General features: G+C 33.4%; 1 protein-coding gene across 2 annotated transcripts in view; it reads left to right on the top strand.

The window, feature by feature from the left end:
- LOC139517727 (protein timeless-like) overlaps window positions 1-1461 on the top strand; it is a 36679-nt gene extending 35218 nt beyond the window's left edge. For both annotated transcript variants that reach the window (XM_071309092.1, XM_071309093.1), the window contains 2 exons: window positions 497-602; window positions 1158-1461. In XM_071309092.1, the coding sequence (XP_071165193.1) occupies window positions 497-599 (103 nt within the window). In that variant the 3' untranslated portion in view covers window positions 600-602; window positions 1158-1461. The remainder of the gene's footprint in view (window positions 1-496; window positions 603-1157) is intronic.
- Window positions 1462-22445: the final 20984 nt, after the last annotated feature.

The following is a 22445-nucleotide window of genomic DNA, read 5'->3' as shown; positions in this document are numbered from 1 at the left end:
TTATTTAATGATGGGAAAGGTTCTAAACAAATCATAAAGATTGTACTTTTTAATTGCCTGTAAGACACATTACAAAGACAGCCATTTTGATTTGATGAGTCAAAAGCATTCTAGAAAACCAACCATTTCACAAGTAAAAAAGTGAAGCATGACCTCGAGCGGGCCCCCCTTATGAAAAGTTCTGGATACCCCACTGAATAGCAAAGATTTACTATAAAGACAACCAGCTTGAGCACCTTTATTGTGTAATTTACAATAGATCAATGCAGAAAATGTTTTTGATGATTAAATAATCAATTATTTTGTATACAGTAATATTTATTGACCATACAAAATTCTTTAAATTTGATGTTGTATCTTCGTATACAGTAATATTCATGGACCATAACAAATTCTTGAAATTTGATGTTGTATCTTCAGGAATAATCATTTTGACTTTTCAAGACTTTGACTTGAGTACACATGATAATTTACTACTTTCTATTCTTTATTCCAGACGTCCAATGACAGGTGGTGGAGACAACAACATTTTCTGGCTCAAACAGATTCAACAATACAACCAAACCAAGCAAAGGACAACTTCAAACTATGGCGAATGAGGGGTAATATTTTACTTGTAAACTCATTTTAAATATGTGAATGTTGAAAGATAGGAGATTATACATATAACTTTAAAACCTCGAACTCCAGTATCTAAAAAAAAATTGAAGTAGAAAAAATGACATGGCATTAGATAAAAAACTGTTTATACAGTAGTGGGCAAAATTAATACTTAAACATGCAACTTCAAGATAATGATACACAAGTTAATAAAGGCTACAGAATGTTTATACCACCACACAGAAGGAAGGGGGATACTTGTTTTAACATCTGTCCTTAGCCTGTCAATCCTATAAAATTCTGCTTGTTTTTCTCTCAAGAACATCAGATCAGAGCTTCCTCAAATTTAGCATCAACCTTCATGTTAGTATTTTGTACTGTGTAACACATATATAAATTTCATGACTCATTATCTTCCTGTTATTGGAATGTTTATGTATATTCTTACTCATAAAAAGTTAGCATGTATGAAATTTTGGTCCCATTTTCTCAGTCCGCCCCATTGAAACATTTTGATTTGTGTTATACTAGGTAACTAGAATTAACTTATTTTTCAGATACCACACAACGACTTATTGGAAGCGAACTATATGATGCAACCTTGTTGAACCTAAAGCTGATAACAAAGATCATTTACTAAGTGTTGTGCAATGTGAAATTTTTCTTCTTTTGACAATCCTGGCAATGGAGGCATACCATTTGTATACTCTGACAACAGGAAACACTGTGAAAGGATGTAGGGGCAGTAACAAGTGTTCAATACAAAGAAAATGAAAAATACAATTTGCAAACAAACTGAATCAAATAATTATCATCATGTTGTTAATTTTATTTTTCACTGTAGTGAATTTAGCAGTTAAATGTTACTTTGTTTATTTGTGATGGTTAGACAAAATAATTGCTACTTCAATCTTTCTATGTGTGAATAATTGTGATCATTAGACTGGAACTCAGGATTACAATGTAATTGTTTTAACCATTGATGTTGTTAGGCTAGAATTAACCAGCTATATGTTGTTAAGTGGAGTAATATATATAAAAAAGATTTTAATCAGGAAAATTATAGTACTGGCTAAAATTGCTCAAGTCTTAAATTGAATGTTTTAATTCAAGTAATATAGTTATAAAAGATAAGTTCTTTGTTGTTTGCTTAAAATTTAGCAGCAAAAAATAACATGAATATTGAGGAGGATTTTCAATTAAGCCCATTTACTCTTCACATGATAACATGAGTAGTAAAAATATTGACACATGTGAATGAAATGTGATAAGTAATTTTAAAAACTATATCTATCTCCTCTTGCATATTCTATTCCATCATCAATATGTTTGACATGTTTGATGAGATGATTCTGAGAGAATTGAGAATGGGAAATAGAAAAAAAATGATTAATCTGGTTTGAAACAAAAATAAGATGGGTGAAATTTGCTATGAAATAAGACATTTTCATGACAATAGGAATAATCTTCATTATGTTCATAGAAAAGAAATTGCATTATTAATACTGACGGAATATAGAATAGCCTAAATAAGTTCCTGCATATTTTGTAATTTCTGATCAGAATACAGTAGTCACCTTCGTGATATTTTCATACATTCCTAACATCTTAATCTCTGTTCAGCCTTTTTCCTCCTAGGACATGGTAGAACAGAGGACATAAACATATAGGGATAAATACTTTTAAAAATTTGAGCCAGATTTTTTAGGATGTTTAAACATACTTTTTTGTAATATAACCACATGTTGGGATTTTATTTTTTATACTGTAGAATTTTAAGTTTTTTAAGTTTTTAAATTTTAAGGTGTGAAGATTTCAACAGTGTTGCAACTGATTAATTTTTTTAACCTTACTTGTACTAGTGCAATATTTACATATAAGTAAGTAAGTAAATTATTTATTATAGTGACATGTGTAAATTATGTACAGATTATAAACATATAATATATGATAAATAGTAATACACACGGCCCAATGGACCTATAAGTCACCTCAAATAAAGTAAAACAATTATTAAACAATTATATCACGTTCTAATCTTTTGTTGACGTAAGTAAATTTCAAAAATATATAGACATAAAAATATTTGTAAACAAAAATTTAAGCTTTAAATATGTAAAAAAAAATTAAGTGTTATATAACAACTGACGTCTTATATGAAATGCACGAACTATATATTTTGCTAATTTTCTTATGTGGAAAGACATTAAAAAGTTCAATTTGTCAGCATGATTCAAATCTGTGAAATTTTTCTCAATTAAAAGTTTACCAAAAAAGTTAACTCGACATTCAATATACAATGGACAATCAAACATAAAATGGAACTCAGTTTCAGTTTCTTGATTTTTACAAAATATACATAGTCTTTCTTCTACACTTTCGTTTGAGTATCTACCGGTCGTATCTACCAGTTTCCACTCTTAATGGTAAAATTCCACTTCTACTAAATTGCGCTAAGTGTGACCGCTCAATTTTACTCAAGTTCAAATTCACGTAATTTTCAGTTTCAAAGACTGTTTTAAAGTTCCTATATGTTCGTAATTTTGAAAATATATATATAAAAGGTATTCTTAAGAAAAAAAATCAGGTTTATTCAATTTGAACAATTCATTAAGTTTGCTGTTCAGCTTATTTTTCAAATGAATAATTGTTTTCCAAACAATGAATTTTCTATTGTTTTCTGTAAAGTGGTTAATTTTCAGGGATATTTCTGTAGATGGGACAATAAACCCACATATGGCCCTAAATTTAGTGTAAATATTCAAGTTAGCTTACGTGATGAAATAATAAATTTGCCCTGGCATCACTTTATTATGTTCTGGGATTGAAAACAAATTTCACATACATTGCCATAGCAGTTAACAATTATGAATTAGTATAATTTGTGAAATTTCACTATTTTCCTTCATTTATATGAAATGGGTCTTTTTTGGACGACACAAGTAAGAACTTACCAAAATAATGACCTTTAAAATAACTATTAAAGACACTGATACAATTTTGCTGCGGACAATGATTTCACCAGGAAATATGTATTGACAAGTGCCCGACATCTTCATTTTTGTGAATTATGTGTATATTTTTATGTAACAATGTCATCAAAAGATTGTAAATATTTTCTTATTCATTTATGTATTTCTTATTTCATGGATATCTCTGTATTATGAGAAAATTAGAAGTAAAACTAATATTTCTTGGGCCAAATATGGGCTTAATAGTCTATTTTCAAATTATCTGACATTTAACCCTAGAGTTTATACTTTTTGGACAGGTTACCTTTTCTGTGGTAGGACATCCTGCTAATCGGTCAAGTAAGAGCAACTTAAAGAAATAAAATCAAGAGTACTAATGGCACTATTTTTTTAGGTTTGCTATACACAACAATAATATTCGACGGAAAACAGTAAACCTTCCACCCAAATTGCACCAATTATATTTTTGATTTTCATTTTTTTGGTTACTTTTACTTAACCAAGTACTAGGATGTCTAACCACTTAGTAGGTAACCTGTCGAAATATGAAAATCCTGAGTCTAAAGGTCGATTATTTGAAAATGGTCTAGTCCCCTGCTCCCTTGGTGATATTTATGACCAAAACCAAACCTGTTCACAGGTATTTGTTTTCTTGCTATTTTATAATGTATAACCAAAAAAAGAGAACATAAACCTGTCTTGAAAATTTCCCACTTTACAGCATACCAGAGTTGTTTACTGATGATATTTGTTGTAATTAAAACTAATAAATATATTACTAATAATCTTGTCTTGTGATTTTAAAACAAAGTGCAAGTGGTTGTATAAATAGTTGTTCACTCTTAGGCCAGCTACCCCAAAGGTCCAAGTGAGCAAGTTAACTACGGATCCAAATGAAACCAAACTTGATCACAATCATCGTTAGGACATCTTGTTTAAATAAGTGTGCACACGCTGAAATGTCTCGCCATCTTTACTAATCATTGATATTATGTTGATAGTCCATTACAATTTAAACATAAACTTAACCTTAATCCAGAAAACTAAAAATTTACCACTGAACCATGAAAATGAGGTCAAGGTGAGATGAACCATGCCAGGCACACATGTATAGCTAACAATTCTTCCATACAACAAATATAGTTGACCTATTGCTTAAAGTTTTTTTTTAAACTGGACCAAAACACAAAAACTTTACACTGAGCAATGAACCATGAAAATGAGGTCAAGGTCAAATTCAATCTGACCGACTGACATATAGATCATAAAATATTTCCATACACCAAATATAGTTGACTTATTGCATATAGTATTAGATAAAAAGACCAAAACTCAAAAAGTTAACTTTGACCACTGAACCATGAAAATGAGATCAAGGTCAGATGACACATACCAGCTAGACATGTACACATTACAATCATTCCATACACCAAATTTAGTAGACCTATTGCATACAGTATATGAAAAACAGACAAAAACACAAAAACTTAACTATACCCACTGAACCATGAAAATGAGGTCAAAGTCAGATGACACCTGCCAGTTGGACATGTACACCTTACAGCCCTTCCATACACCGAATATACAAGACCTATTGCTTATAGTATCTGAGATATGAACTTGACCACCAAAACTTAACCTTGTTCACTGATCCAATGAAATGAGGTCGAGATCAAGTGAAAACTGTATGACGGGCATAAGGACTTTGCAAGGTACGCACACCCCAAATATAGTTATCCTATTACTTATAATATGAGAGAATTTCACATACCAAAAAATCTTAACTTTTTTTCAAGTAGTCACTGAACCATGAAAATGAGGGCAAGGACATTGAACATGTGACTGACGGAAACTTGGTAACATGATGCATCTATATTCAAAGTATGAAGCATCCAGGTCTTCCACCTTCTAAAATATAAAGCTTTTAAGAAGTTAGATAACGCCGCCGCCGGAACACTATCCCCATGTCGAGCTTTCTGCAACAAAAGTTGCAAGCTCGACAAAAATGTGTCCTATGACTTTGCCTGCAAACCAAGATGGCTGACTTGCTAAAAATGGGACATGGGGGTAAAATGCAAGTTGTGTCTATTATTTGGACAACTGTTATAAATAGAGAAAACCACGACAGCAGTAAAAATGTTCAGAATGTTGAGCTCAATCAATTGTTCACATTTGTCAAAACTGTCAATGACTTCTTATAGGAGTTATTGCCCATAAATAACTTTTACCATTTTCCCCCCAATTTTGCCTATTATTTTGAGAACTATTTTGTCCAAGGTTATGGTTGTCTTTCTGGTATTGTTTAACATCTCACCCCTTATTTTATTGATTTTGTTTTAACATTGCGTCATATATCAAATTTATTCGTCCAGTGTATATTCACTTCTTCGTGGTTATGTCTTTTCATTTCAATTTATATTTCATAGTGTATATTTCTATGATGTGAGGTTACACTATTGTTTCAGGTTAGGGTGAAGATTGATACCTATTAAAATGTTTAAACCCGCTGCATTTGATTGCACCTGTCCTAAGTCAGGAACCTGATGGTCAGTGGTTGTAGTTTGTTGATGTGATTCATAAGTGTTTCTCGATTCTCTTTTTGTTTTGCAGATTAGACCAATGACACCAATGGTTTTCCTGTTAGAATGGTTTAAATCAGGATCCCGATGTTCAGTGGTTGTAACATGTTTGTTGATGTGCTTCATAAGTGTTTCTCGGTTCTTTCTTATTTTCAGATTTGACCATTGGCTTTCCTGTTAGATTAATTGATTTAACACTAGTAAATTTTTGGGCCATTTTAAGCTTGTTGTTCGGTGTGACCCAAGGCTCCGTGTTTAATAACGGTACTTTGACCTCTAATGGTTGACTTGGATGGAGAGTTGTCACATTGGCACTCATAACACATCTTCTTATATTTATATAATAGATAGAGAGAACTTAAAATTGTAAATATTATCAGCAAGTCAAATTCTACAAAAAAATAGTCAAATAAGGTTGAATTGTCAGTGGATTACTTCTTAGAGTTGTTGCCCTTTGATGATAATTTCTACCACATTTTTTTTGCGTTTTGTCCTCATAATATCATTAAATTTATTAAAGATAGATATCTATATCATTAACGGAAAGCTTAATACTAAAATTTATGATAAAAGAGATGATTTCTCATTTCCTATCGTTAATTATCCATTTTTAGATGGTGACGTTCTCTTGTCACCATCTTACGGTGTTTATATATCTCAACTTGTACGATTCGGTCGTGTATGTAACAATGTTTTAGATTTTAACGAGAGAAATTTATGTATTACTGAAAAATTATTACACCAGGGTTTTCGATATCACAAACTAGTCAAAACATATACTAAATTTTATCATCGGTATAAGGACATCATTCGTAAATATAGCTCAACATGCAGACTTCTTATACGTTCAGGTATTTCACATCCGATATTTTATGGAAATATTCTTTATAAAGCACAAAAATGTTAGTATTCACCTCAGAAGCTAACACAATCTTTAAATAGACTTATTAAGAAGGGATATAGTTACGATACTGTTGTCAGGTCACTAAAGATTGCGTATTTTGGCGTTAATATTGATTCACTTATAGGGTCTTTGCATCGGAACTAAACACATTTATTTAAAAACCAGTTGTTGGCATGACACGGTCTATGTTCTTCTCGTATATGTTATGATGGTATGATACTAAACACCTCACGGGAAGGATTGTGCCTGATATTCATATGATGAAGACATAATCTTTCAATCAGTTTAATTGAATTCTGGAGCTGGCATGTCAGTTAACTGCTAGTAGTCTGATGTTATTTATGTATTATTGTCATTTTGTTTATTTTCTTTGGTTACATCTTCTGACATCAGACTCGGACTTCTCTTTAACTGAATTTTAATGTGCGTATTGTTATGCGTTTACTTTTCTGCATTGGCTAGAGGTATAGGGGAGGGTTGAGATCTCATAAACATGTTTAACCCCGCCGCATTTTTGCGCCTGTTCCAAGTCAGGAGCCTCTGGCCTTTGTTAGTCTTGTATTATTTTTAATTTTAGTTTCTTGTGTACAATTTGGAGTTTAGTACGGCGTTCATTTTCACTGAAGTAGTATATATATTTGTTTAGGGGCCAGCTGAAGGACGCCTCCGGGTGCGGGAATTTCTAGCTGCATTGAAGACCTGTTGGTGACCTTCTGCTGTTGTCTTCTCTATGGTCGGGTTGTTGTCTCTTTAACACATTCCCAATTTCCATTCTCAATGTTATAGACACTTAAATAAACAAAAAGGATCAGTAAAACAAGATATAAAATTAACTCAACATGAAGAAAATTGTTTGATAACCCCTTATTGAAGTTTTTGCCTTTTAAAGAAGATTTTTACCATTTTTTTGTGTTTTGCCTATATCATTGTTTATCTGAGACAACGTGGGGCCAAATGACATACAAATATATAAAGTAAGAAATATTTTATTTGGCAAAAGTACAAAATTGTACGGCCACGGCTTGACAAAGAATGGGACTGCCGAGAAACATAATTGGCAAGTCCCTAGTATATATAATTAAACCTTATAGTCCATTCCTTATTCCTTATTTCCACATTATTGTCCATTCCTTATTCCTTATTTCCACATTATTGTCCATTCCTTATTCCTTATTTCCACATTATTCTTATTCCTTATTTCCACCTTATTGTTATTCCTTATAATGTCATTTCCTTATATATCAATATAATATCCTTATTAACATTATTGCTTCCAAAATATATCGGATGCTGGCCCTGGGAAACAGAAGCTCAGCGGATACATAATTCCATTATAAGAAGCATAATATATTTGTAGATGTTGTGTCGCTATTTTCGCCATTAAATGGTCGGAGTCTTTGTCTGAAGCCGTGACGAAGGATTGGGATTACAATGGTTGGAGTCTTTGTCTGAAGCCATGACAAAGGATTGGGATTACAATGGTCGGAGTCTTTGTCTGAAGCCGTGACGAAGGATTGGGATTACAATCGGAATAAGCTACCAGTCATTTCAACCTGAAAAATAGAACAAAAACAGCAGAAAAACGAACAACATGATATAACATTTAACACATGTATATTAACTACATTTTAGGAGTATGTCTTTAATCTAAGTGGTGGGTGGGTGGGTAACTTTTGAAACAAACATTAGTTAATTCATACGGAACCCAATTTTTTGCGTCTTCCCTCTGCTGTATCGTACGTGGTAAAGAAAGAATGCTGACGTCACAGTTATCAAGGTTAAAATAATTAACGTGACTCATGAGGGAGGGTAGGAGGGGTCCTGATCCCGAAATCCCGGGCTTAAAAACACGACATCCCGAAATCCCGGGCTTAAAAAACACGAAATCCCGAGGTCCCGAAATTCGAAGAAAGAGTTCCCGGATCCCGAAAGGGTCAATCCCGAAATCCCGAGCTTAAAAACACCCGATCCCGGAGTCCCGATAAAGGTCCTATCCCCCCTCACTCATAATACATAACAAGTTCCATCACGTGTTCAAAGCGGGACAACTCCCAAAACGTAAGCCCACTTTCCTCCGATAACCGGATTTATTCTTCATAGGAATAAATCTTAATATGATAAAAATCATAACAGACAACAAGACAATTCAAAATACAAAAAAAAAATAACCAGCAAGAAAAGATCTAAGTAACAAATTAAATTTTTGTGAAATGGATAGTAGACTGTCACTCTATATAGGAGTGATTGCCCTTAAACGAGGATTTGTTTCTACAAGCTTTTGTTTTTTGAGCAACAAACTATCAGGATATATAGAAATAAAACAGACTAAATGATAAGCAATACAAGATAAACAAATCAGAGATTAATGTCATGAATTTACTCTCATCTACAATGTTGAAGAGTGCCCATTGTTGAGTATGCACAGGATCTTTAGAGTGTATAGTTTAATAAGACAGAATAATGAGTTAATGTAGATAAAACAACAATCACATTTAATACTTCTAGAAACTAATGCTTTAAAAATATATGATTTTGAAAACAACGTAGTAATTTTTTATTCTTTCTTCATTTCAGTTGCAGCAAATTTGCTAGTATTTCATCATTATGAAATTTTCAGCTGATTCACACAAACATTATTAGTGTTTATCACAGACAATTGATAGATTATATTATGGAACTTTAATATTTCTGTGCCTGCTTTACTTATGTTTGAATTTAGGTTGAAAGTCTATAATATGAAGGTTTTGCTAAAGTTTCACATAAACTTAACATTATCAATGATCTTTTAAAAAGAGGAAACCGTCAAGAAACCCTGCCATCCAGACATATGACCTTACAATCATTTCAAACACCAAATACAGTTGGCATATTCAATTGCTTATATTACTAGTATCTTAGATACTCACAAAAACATGAACACCTATTATTGCCCAATGAATCATGAATCATGAACACATGGTCAAGGTCATATGAAACCTGCCAGACAGACATGAACATTCATTCCATACTTCATCACATATTCTATTGTTTATAGTATTTGTGAGAGGGGAAAAACAACGATAACTTAATATTGTCTAACGAATCATCTTGGTATGTTATATCTTCTTAGTACTGTAGTTCTACTCTGTTTATTCTGGTTCATTAAACAGTCAGTGATGTGTCATATTACCTTGTCTTCTATTGGTCAAAGTCACTGAGTTTAGTTTTACCGCACTTTTTGAATACCTTTTGAGAGAAAGCTATATATATCGTAGAATACAGCAGCATATTTATAGTAATAGTTATATTGCTATATATTCTAGACACTATAAATTCCATATTGCATGATCATGCAGGACCAGAAGAAATGATGTTATTATGATCTGGTGATGTTTCCGAATAGGAGATATAGACATTTGTACCATACATACATGCCGTATAAATAAACATATTTAAACTTCACGAATCCTTTTATTCTGCCCAAGAACCCTGTTAGATTTGAGACCACAAAAGGTACGGTTAGTGTTTCTTCCAAGCGACTACTCCATGATAAAGCCATCCACTCGGGGAAAGTCAGCAAGCTACAGGCAAATATATATATATCATGATACATGACATGCTTTGGTCGTTTGGAAAGGACTTAAACCACATATGAAGCATATAAACCACTATGAGAAAGAAGCTATCATACATTTGATCATGTCCGTGTAGCCTTGAGGATTGAGAAAGAAACTAATCTTGATGAACTACCAAAGATTAAAGAAACATCAAAACAGGCCATTGCTAATGAGAAAGAGGAGGAATCGGAACTTGCTGCAACACTAAAGCAAACCAACACACGCATTGAACAGATAGAATCTGGACAACCAAATAAGCAACAACAACCAAATCAACAATACAACACACAACCGTACCAACAGGCATTCAGTCAAAATCAGTTTAGAGGTAGAGGTTATAATAGAGGTGAAAGATGTTTTGGTCAGACTCAACATTAGACAACACCACTTATAGAATTTAACCAATTAAATGCAACCGTTGTGTTAGAGACTCGCAAATTGCCAAAGGATGTCGCGCGATCACGGATGTCAATGACATACCTTTAAAATAGATTTCGTCATCGACAAAGGGCAGCCGCTCGACATGAACATACAAATCCGTAAACAGAATTTATGCAAATCAACGATACCATCAGGACTTTGTGGACGACCGACCGAATCAAACATTATCATCAATAGCATTGAAATTTCATCTCTTCTAGATACAGGGTCCATTGTTTCTACATATAGCTAACGAGTTTTATTCTCAGCAATTTGGTGACACACCACTCACATTTTTAGAACAGATTATCAACATGAAAATTCAGTACCGTATCATTGAGGCCAACATTCAACTGATCAGCTTTATCCAACCATGCTACTTGTTGTACCAGAAAGTCCGTATCACTCCAAAGTTCGAGTCCCGTTTGGAACAAATATATTCACAACCATCATTGATGATGATTAAAGATAGATTTGGCAACGGATTTCTTTAAACATCAGATTTAACAACGCCCTGGTATTCTTCATTTAGATGTATACTACTGAGGGAGAAAGAACTTACAAAGTTAACAACAGAATAGCATTGGTTAAATCAGCTGAATACAAAAAGAGTCATTATACCACCGAACAGTCAGATATCTATCAAAGCCATGACAAACAAAGAATTACCAATACCACTTCACATCTGCTATCACTCAATAAACATCTTCATCTATATTACCAAGAGATTTAGATAATGAACCATCATTGGTAGATTATAAGTACTATCACAACGACATGTTTATCATACCAAATGCTATAATTGGAAAACTACAATATGGTTATACTTATCTAAAATTCGTAAGGGTTCCACGGAACCCAGTGTCTCGCCTACTTTTGCTGTTAATCGCAGACTCAACAAAAATGAGGAAAAACATCAATAAAAATTTCCTTCTCGATACTGTCTTTTGATTGAAAGAAGCTTCCAAGTTTGGTAAAAAATCCAGGATAGTTTATGAATCTAATAAATGTTTTATAAACTTTAACTGCAGACTGTATGTAATAGTAACTGAAAGAAAAACTAAGTCCATTTATAAGTAAAATACGGAAAAAGCGAATTTTTTTTTTACAAAATTTACTTCTGAATAATATCTTATGATCAGAAACAAGCTTTTGTCTAAGTTTGGTAGAAATCCAGGATAGTTTAAGAACATTATAAAAATTTTAAAAACTTAAACCACAGAGTGAATGTTTTGTTTCTGGCAAAAAAAACTAAGTCCATTTATAAGTAAAATACGGAAAAGTGGAAATTTATTTTTACAAAATTTCTTCTTGATACTATCTTATGATCATAAACAAGCTTCTGTCCAAGTTTGGTACAAATCAAGGATAGTTTATGAAAGTTATTAAAATTTTAAAAACTTTAACCACAGAGTGAATGTAATGTTTCCTCGCAGAAAAACTAAGTCCATTTATAAGTAAAATACGGAAAAAATGGAATTTTATTTTTACAAAATTTACTTCTGGATACTTTCTTATGATCATAAACAAGCTTCTGTCCAAGTTTGGTAGAAATTCAGTATAGTTTAAGAAAGTTATTAAAATTTCAAAAACTTTAACCACAGAGTGAATATTTGTGGACGCCGCCGACGACGACGGAATGTAGGATCGCTTAGTCTCGCTTTTTCGACTAAAGTCGAAGGCTCGACAAAAATCAAACCGATCAACAAAGAGAAAGAATTTACACCACCGTTTATATTACAAGTAGATATATCCACTGATAATATAACATCACATCATATTCAAGGATTTTATCACATCATACCAAGATATATTTTCCAAAGATGATTATGGTATTGGACATACCAACATAGTACAACACAGGACGATCGACCATTTAAACATCGATATTGCAACATACCTTCTCCGATATATGTAGATGTTAACAGCCATTTTTACCAAATGCTCAGAACAGAATGTATTGGAAAGTATAATAGTTCGTATGCTTCCAAAGTTCTAGTAAAATAGAAGAATGACACACTTAAAATAGGCGTGGACTATAGGAAATCGAATTTAATGACAAATAAAGATTCCTTTGCTTTGCCATGAATGGCAGATACTTTAAACCGGATGGCTGGAAACAAGTACTTCTCAACCGTAATCATGAAGTCAGTATTATCGGATCGAGATACTAGAGGAACATAAGGAGAGGACAGCATTCTTCGTAGGACCTCTTGGACTCTTTGGGTACAACCGGATGCTTTTCGGACTTGTTTGCCTCAGAGTTTAAATGCTTATATTTCATGTTTTCATAGACGACGTTATCGTATTTGCTTAAAACATACGAGGAACACATAAAGCGACTTTAGAGGGTCTTCGGCCGATTTCGACAAGCCGACTTGAAGCTTTCGTCATCGGAATGTTCTTTCTTCCGTCCTAAAGTCAAATCTGACAAGAAAGTAGAAACAGATCCAGAGAAAGTCGAGAAGGTTATGAATTGTCCTACTCCAAAGCTACCTGAAGAAGTTCGTAGATCCATCGGATTTATAGGATATTACCGCAAATTCATCAGTAACTTCAGTCAAAGCAAATTACATCCATCGTGCCAACTTCAAATGTAAAGAAAAGGAAGAAGACTAAGAAACAACAATAATCATTCAGTGGACTGATAGGCAAGAAACAGCTTTCACAACAATAAAACAAGAGGCTCTCAAGAGCCTGAATCGCTCACCTTAATTCTTTTGGTTAAATCTCTCATCAATGATTATTTTAGCTTTTCAATTTATTTAAATGTTTTTTGGATCGTCCTATTTTCTTCAAAAGCCAAAAAAAATAATTATTTTCTCCTATGTTCTATTTTAGCCATAGGAGCTATGTTTCTTGACATACAAGGAAATAAAATATAAAATTTATACTAGATACTCTGAAACTCATTTAGCCTAAGTTTGGCTGAAATTGATACAGCAGTTTCAAAGGAGAAGATTTTTTAAAGTAAGTCAACATGATGAACAAATTGTGAAAAAGTCTTTAAAGGGCAATAACTCCTTAAGTGGTCAATTGACAATTTTGGTCAATTTGACTTAATTGAAGATCTTACTTTGCTGAACATTATTGCTGTTTACAGTTTATTTCTATCGATAATTATTTTCAAGATAATAAACAAAAACAGCAAAATTTCCTTAAAATTATCAATTCAGGGGCAGCAACCCAACAACAGGTTGTCTGATTCATCTAAAAATTTCAGGGCAGATAGATCTTGACCTGATAAACAATATTACCCACGTCAGATTTGCTCTAAATGCTTTGGTTTTTGAGTTATAAGCCAAAAACTGCATTTGACCCCTATGTTCTATTTTTAGCAATGGCGACCATGTTTGTTGATAGATCATAACTTCGGATACAATTTACAAACTAGATACCCTAAGGAACATTCAGTTAAAGTTTGGAAGTATTTGGCCCAGTAGTTTCAGAGGAGAAAATTTTTGTAAAAGATTACTAAGATTTACGAAAAATGGTTAAAAATTTACTATAAAGGGCAATAACTCCTAAAGGGGTCAACTGACCATTTCCGTCATGTTGACTTATTTGTAAATCTTACTTTGCTGAACATTATTCCTGTTTACAGTTTATCTCTATCTATAATAATATTCAAGATAATAACCAAAAACAGCAAAATTTCCTTAAAATTACCAATTCAGGGGCAGCAACCCAACAACGGGTTGTCTGATTCATCTGAAAATTTCAGGGCAGATAGATCTTGACCTGATAAACAATATTACCCATGTCAGATTTGCTCTAAATGCTTTGGTTTTTGAGTTATAAGCCAAAAACTGCATTTGACCCCTATGTTCTATTTTTAGCAATGGCGACCATGTTTGTTGATAGATCAAAACTTCGGATACAATTTATAAATTAGATACCCTAAGGAACATTCAGTTAAAGTTTGAAAGTATTTGGCCCAGTAGTTTCAGAGGAGAAGATTCTTGAAATAGTTTACGACGACAGACGACGACAGACGACGACGGACGACAGACGACGACAGACGACGGACGACGACGGACGCCAAGTGATGGCATAAGCTCACTTGTCCCTTCGGGACAGGTGAGCTAACAACTCTTATCTTCACAAACTATACTTGAATATGTTGATTACTCCAAACCACTCGAACTGTCCGCCAATGCTGCTATATCAGGAGCACGATGAACATCAACGCGTAATCGCTATCCAGCACATAAGATGGAATTTCTTACATTCAAGTGGTCCAGAACTGAAGTTTCATGCAGGACTACCTCTGTGGCCAACATTTATAGTACTCAGACAACAACCCCCTCACATATGTACTCCCGTCTGCAAAACTACATGCTACTAGACACCGTTGGCTCGTTGCATTAGCCGCTTACAATTTCGATATCACATATACCAGGCAAAACCAATGCCAATGCAGATGGATTATCTAGATTGACAACCATGAACCAAGATTCCATCAAAAATATGTTGATGTCTTCTGTGTCATAAATTCCTGATTTACAACTTTCATGGAGGGAAGCTGTGAAAAAAAAACCTTAAAACTGGTGGACAGGGTTATCTCTCTTGTAAATGTAAAGGTGGTTGTAGCAATTCCAAGTGTAATTGCAAAAAGCAGAATATTTGGTGTAATTCGAAATGTCATGGTTCGCTCTCCTCTTCCAACAAATAGAATCATTGTATATTATTGTATAGTATTAATGTGATTCATATTGATTCGTTATTTAAATTTACACTATGCGTTATCATTTGAAAAATTATCCTATGTAAAATATTGTACAAGTTATAAGTGAAATTAAGTCTTATTTTGTACAAATTATAATGTGTGCAGGCACTTTTTACAATTACAATTTGTACAAGGTCAAACTACAAATTATAATTTGTACAATTTTTTGTACATTATAATTTGTACAAAATGATAACTTGTACACAACATATATACTCCGTTGATTGCTTCTTATGGCATATCACTAGATTCCATCGACATCGGTAATTTGGCTATGAATATAGATGCTTCAACTGACACAAACTGGTCGGTACAAGCTATGGGATCCACTGCTTCACCGAGATAATACCATTGACGAAATGATACATAATCAACTCATACTATGTCATCTTCACACACCAAGTTAGTTTAAGAAGCACTGCACGATGAAATGGGTCATCCAGGCAAAGATAGAACTACCAGTCTTATCAGAGAAGGATTTTATTGGTCTGGGATGATCAAAGATATTGAAGAATGGATCAAACATTGCGAAAGGTATATAAAGAAAAAAGAACACAAGAGCACCACTAGATAACATCGCAATATCACAGCCAATGGACCTCAAATGCATTAACTACCTTACTCTAGAACCACCAAAGGGAGGAATTCAAGACATATTGATAACTCCACCACTTTATGCACTGGCTATACCAACACGCAACCAGACTGCAAAGATAACTGCAGAATCATAACTTCATCGTGCATTATGGTTTGCCCGACAGAATTCACTCAGATTAAGGTCCTAGCATCATTCAGGAACTTCGCCGACTAACAAGATGTCAAAAACTATATCATACGATCCGATGGGCAACGGCATGGCTGAGAGATTAAAAAGAACATTACTGTCAATGCTTAGAACTTTACAGCCAAAAGATAAAATCAACTGGATGCCAGATGTCGCTCCGGTAGTTCATGTGTACAACTGCACTCGACACGACGAAACAAACTGGACAATCAAAATACTTTCTTATGTTTAGCCGACAACCAAAGCTTCCCATTGTCTTATCATTTAGACTAGTAAATGAGAAATATAGGAAACAACACACTTAGTACACCCAGAAATTGAAGAACCGACTATTTGATTCGTAAAAGCTTGCTTCAGAATCAGCAAAGAAGGCAGATGAGAAGCAGAAAGAACACTATGACTTTAAAGTAAGAGGAGCAGTCGTATCTAGCCTTATCGCTCAGATATATTTACTGATTCTTTGTAAATCATGTGAAATAAGGTTAAAACATAATCAATAGTATAAGATATTAGATATTATCAGATACTATAATGATATCTAAGATAATAACCAAAAATTTACATAAAATTACCAATTCAGGTATAGAAACCCTAAAACAGGTTGTGGAATTTGTAGCCAGATAGATCTTAATCTGATAAACATTTTTACCCCCTGTCAGATTTGCTCTCAATGCTTTGGTTTCAGAGATACACGTCAAAATCTACATTTTACCCCTATGTTCTATTTTTAGCCATGCCGGTCATCTTGCTTGGTTTGCTAGATCACCGTACACATTTTTTAAAACTAGATACCCCAATGATAATTGTTGCTAAGTTTGGTAAAATTTGGCCTAGAAGTTTCAGAGAAGATTAATTTTTGTAAAAGATTACAAAATCGTATAAAAATTGATTATAAAGGGCAATAACTCCTTACGGGGTCGACTGAAAATTTTGGTCATGTTGACTTATTTGTATATCTTACTTTGCTGAACATTATTATTGTTTACAGTTTATCTCTATCTGCTATAATATTCAAGATAACCAAAAAAGCAAAATTTCTTTAAAATTACCAATTCAGTGGCAGCAACCCAAGAACGGGTTGTTGGATTTGTCTGAAAATTTGTGGGCAGATAGATCTTAATCTGATTAACAATTTTACTCCCTACCATATTTGCTCTAAATGCTTAAGTTTCAGAGATATAAACCAGAAACTGCATTTTACCCTATGTTCTATTTTTACCCATGTCGGTCATCGAACACATTTTTAAAACTAGATATCCTAGTGATGATTGTGGCCAAGATTGGTTAAATTTGATCCAGTAGTTTCAGAGGAGAAGATTTTTGTAAAAGATTACAAAATCGTATAAAAATTGACTATAAAATGCAATGTTCAGCTCCTTAAGGGGTCAACTGACAATTTTGGTAATGTTAACTTATTTGTAGATCTGACTTTGCTGAACATTATTGCCATATACAGTTTATCTCTATCTATAGTTATATTCAAGATAATAACCAAAAAAGGCAAAATTTCCTTAAAATTACCAATTCAGGGACAGCAACCCAACAATGGGTTATCCGATTAATCTGAAATTTGAATATAAAAAAACTTGAAACCAGGTCATGTGCACAGACATGAAGACATGATCCATGCACATTTTACATAATTAAAACTGTATGAAATTTGTAGGTTTTTACCTGGCCTTTCAAAAAAATCTTGTTTCAGGGTACGGTTTCCTGTTCCGAAAAGAGCTACAGTGGCTGCAAATAAGTTTTCAATTTTCACTGCCAAAAAAAACAGGATGTTTACAGTGTTGTCTCCCCTCAAAACATGTAAAGTTAATATAATTTTTAAAATTATTTCAATCATTCAACCTGTTTTAATTGAAAGCTCTAATTTTTACAATCAAATACAAAAACATGATACTTTTTCACCAATTGAGTAAATAAACAGGTGTTCCCTCCATGGTTATTTTTAGTCGGGGAATAACCCCTAGTTTTTTTTTTATACGAAACTGTTTATAGCAACCATAAGCCAAAATCTACTTATTACCCATGGCATATATTTTATTTTTAGCCGTGGCGGCCATCTTGGTTTGTTGGACGGGTCACCGGACGTATTTTTTAAACTAGATACCCCAATGATGATTGTGGGTCAAGTTTGGTTAAATTTGGCCCAGTAGTTTCAGAGGTGAAGATTTTTGTAAAAGTTAACGGACGACGGACGCCAAGTGATGAGAAAAGCTCTCTTGGCCTTTCAGGACAGGTGAGCTAAAAAGGTGATAAAGTACTAGTAAAGAGAGTTTAGTTGCTGATAAACATAAGTTATTCGATAAATGGGAGAATGCTATCTACATTGTACTATAACCGAACAAAGAAAGATATACGGTACAGAAAGACAGTGAGCGGCGTAAGCGAACGTTACATAGGAATCCTTTTATCTATGAGTTTAATAACTGACTGGGGTACATTTCAAGTCAACCACCTTAACGATAAAATATCACTTCCTAGATCGAGTACAAGATTACGCACAAAAGAAATTTCGGTGTTGACATGAATATCAATAATGTGGTCATTTTTATAAATTTCCTGTTTACAAAACTTTGAATTTTTCGAAAAACTAAGGATTTTTTTACCCCGGGCATAGATTACCTTAGCCGTATATCGCAGAACTTTTTGGAATTTTGGATCCTCATTGCTCAACTTTGTACTTGTTTGGCTTTATAAATATTTTGATATGAGCGTCAATGATGAGTCTTAAGTAGACGAAACGCGCGTCCGACGTACTAAATTATAATCCTGGTACCTTTGATAACTAATTAAACACAAACTGTAACACGGAGGAAAGCGAAAGCGATGATTTTGAGATCTAGGAACATCAATGACCAATGGTTCACAAAACTCCTTCTAGTGTTGAGGATGATGAAAAAGAGTCTTGATGGAGACCAAGAAGTAGTATTACCTCCGAAGCCAGATGGGCACGCCGATGTCATAGATGTGCAGGAACTAGATTCTGTAGATGAGGTTGAAGAGCAAGATCGAGATGCCTTTAGAAGACTTTTCAAGATGATACACCAGCAGTTTTGCCTCGTCGATCATATCGTTTTCTTTCGACGTTTATATCGGATGATTTGTTTTACTAAATATTCTATCAATAAAATTCTATCAATGCCGAAATTATTTTAAAAAAAAACCAAACGATAAAAACATCGAAAGCAAACGATATGAACTTACAAAAGGCTTATGTTATAGAAGAGGTGCGAAATATACCCGAGGGACAGTCAAACTCATAGATCCACCTCATGCTGAAAATGATACGCTTCCAGTTTTGCCTCGTCGATCAGGTCGAGAAAGGACACAACCGAAGTGGTTAGTCTGGTGATTTTGTGACAAAGTCTACAGTCCCCCCAAATAATACACCAGTAGTTACACCAGCTGAGTGGAGCCAGAAGGCATATAACCTATCTAGCTGTATTGACAGAAGTTTATTTTCAGGGATAGAGCTAGAAGCAGGGAAGGCTTTATATATTAACCATTTTGACCACAGGCTATTGATGTTTTATATTTAAGCTATACTGAATGATGATACTTTTAATAGTATATTTGATAATATTTCAGTGGATAATCCTAATTTCTACACTGTATATATTAGTGATTACAGTATCAGTACATTGCAGCATCAGATATAATACTATTTCATTTTTTTATTTTTCATAGATATTATGGTGTCATCTAAAATGATGTGGCCATTGAGGCAAAATCTCTAAAAATTAAAAGCCTTTTTAGAGTCATCTTTGCAGTTTACGATTATGCATCAACACCGATTACTTTAAAAATAACTGGCATAACTGTGATATAAACCCTCCTACGATATGATATACCCAGTATCATGAACTCACTTTTGTAGATCTGATTTTTCTGATGATTTTTGTAGTGTAGTTTCTGTCTAGTTTTTGTAGTTTTCAAGATAATATGCACAAGAAATGTAGTGTCAAATTGAGGTTTTCTGTATCATGACAATTTTTGAACTATATAAGAGGTCAAATATATAAAAATTCTTCGTTCTGTCGATGCGGTTTCCTTATATTTTTGCATTATGCAAGGTCATGCGTTTCGCAGTGTGTATGCCGTTTTTCCAAGTACTATGTGTACTGATTGATACTTAAAAAGTAATTAATAAATTATTTTTTTAACTAAAAAGTCAATGCCTAAATTATCAAAATAAATATGATAAAAACGTCGAAAGCAAACGATATGAACGAAAGGATTATGTTATATAAGAGGGGCTAAAGATACCACAGGGACAGTCAAACTCATCGATCGAAAATAAACTGACAACGTCATGACTAAAAAATAAAGACAAACATACAAATAATAGTACGCAAGACACACCATAGAAAACTATTAAGACTATTAGCAACACGAACCCCTCTAATAAACTAGGAGTTCCGATCCGCTTTGATCTGTTTGTTAAACTACAACTTACAAGATCAATGCATCGGTGAATTTGTAACTTAACAGCATATACCTGGGAACGGTATTTCAATAAAGGTCATATCACATCGCGGCTAAAGAGCCGAATTATATTACATCAACTAATCTAGCAAGGAAGATGGTGCAGTAGAGGCAGCCTTTGAGTCTATATTTTTGTTTTATTCCTAGCATATTATACTAGTAATTCATAGTAAAAACTATGTCTATTAAACCTGGGTATAGTATTACCTGGTCGCCGACTGAAGCGCAGTACCAAAATGACACGATAAACGTTACCAGTGTGTTTTTATATAACTTTTCCGCCGCCTAGCTCCGACTATCAAATCATAAAATAACTAGGCAAAACTTAGTATAACAATTGAGATTCCGATTGAACTTTTACTTCTAAACTTTATAAGAGCTTCATGAACCTAAATAAACCTGAGAAACATACATCCTGGCTACGAGGTCTACATGGCCGATTCGAAAACATGGAAAATGTATAAAATTTACGTAGTTTTATCAGACTTTTCATCAGTTCGTTGATAACTGAATGAAATCTTTCTGAAACAGACCAAAATGTCTGGCTTACCATAATGTCGTCCCAGAATAGAATACTTCACTTTTATCTGATACCCTCATTAGCAGTAATTGGGTTTTAATTAGATATTACATTTTTTAGTGTGGTTTTGGCTGATTTTCAACTCTCATGCAGCTTTCTAAAATCAGTTATTAATCCTTTGATGAAGAGTTACCGCAATATTTTGGGCATAACTGACAGGATCTGAGGTTTACATAATGGACTTGTTGAGTAGATGTTTGTTAGTTGCGAGTTCCACCGATTGGACACTGAGCTCAAAAGGTAGCCAGCTCTTGGCTCCAAATGAACTGATGGAGTCAACAAATGTTATACAGTGAATGTTATAACAACAGATTATAGCATTTTAAACAGCATACGACTTGAAATTGGTCATAGTTTCACTTAAATTGAATTTTATGTTACTACAAAGGGTATACTGGTTATATATGAATAAGGATTGCAACAGTTATTTAGGCTGATAGTGAATTTTGGATTGCAACATATTTAAATTGAAATAAGTTTTGGTGACAAAAACGTGCAATTACTCATAAATTGACAATGCTTCTGGATTCTAATACAATAAATAATCATTTAATTTAATTTAATTTTAACCATTATGAATAATGAATGAAATCTGATTTACGACACCACCTTTGTTTGATTATCAAGTGTCTGTAGATCAATGAATTTCTTCTTATACTTGTAATATTTTTTTCACACAATAAATGTTTGTTTTACTGATGTTATTCAGTATGAAATTATTTTGGGAATTGTGAACTATCTTGTACTTGTTATAAAAGGACACTTATCGTTTACCCATTCATATTTCTTA

Source organism: Mytilus edulis, chromosome 3 (genome assembly GCF_963676685.1).
Source record: "Mytilus edulis chromosome 3, xbMytEdul2.2, whole genome shotgun sequence".
NCBI classification, from domain to species: domain Eukaryota; kingdom Metazoa; phylum Mollusca; class Bivalvia; order Mytilida; family Mytilidae; genus Mytilus; species Mytilus edulis.
Note: the sequence above shows the minus strand (reverse complement) of the source record. Positions and strands in the feature narration are given on the sequence as shown.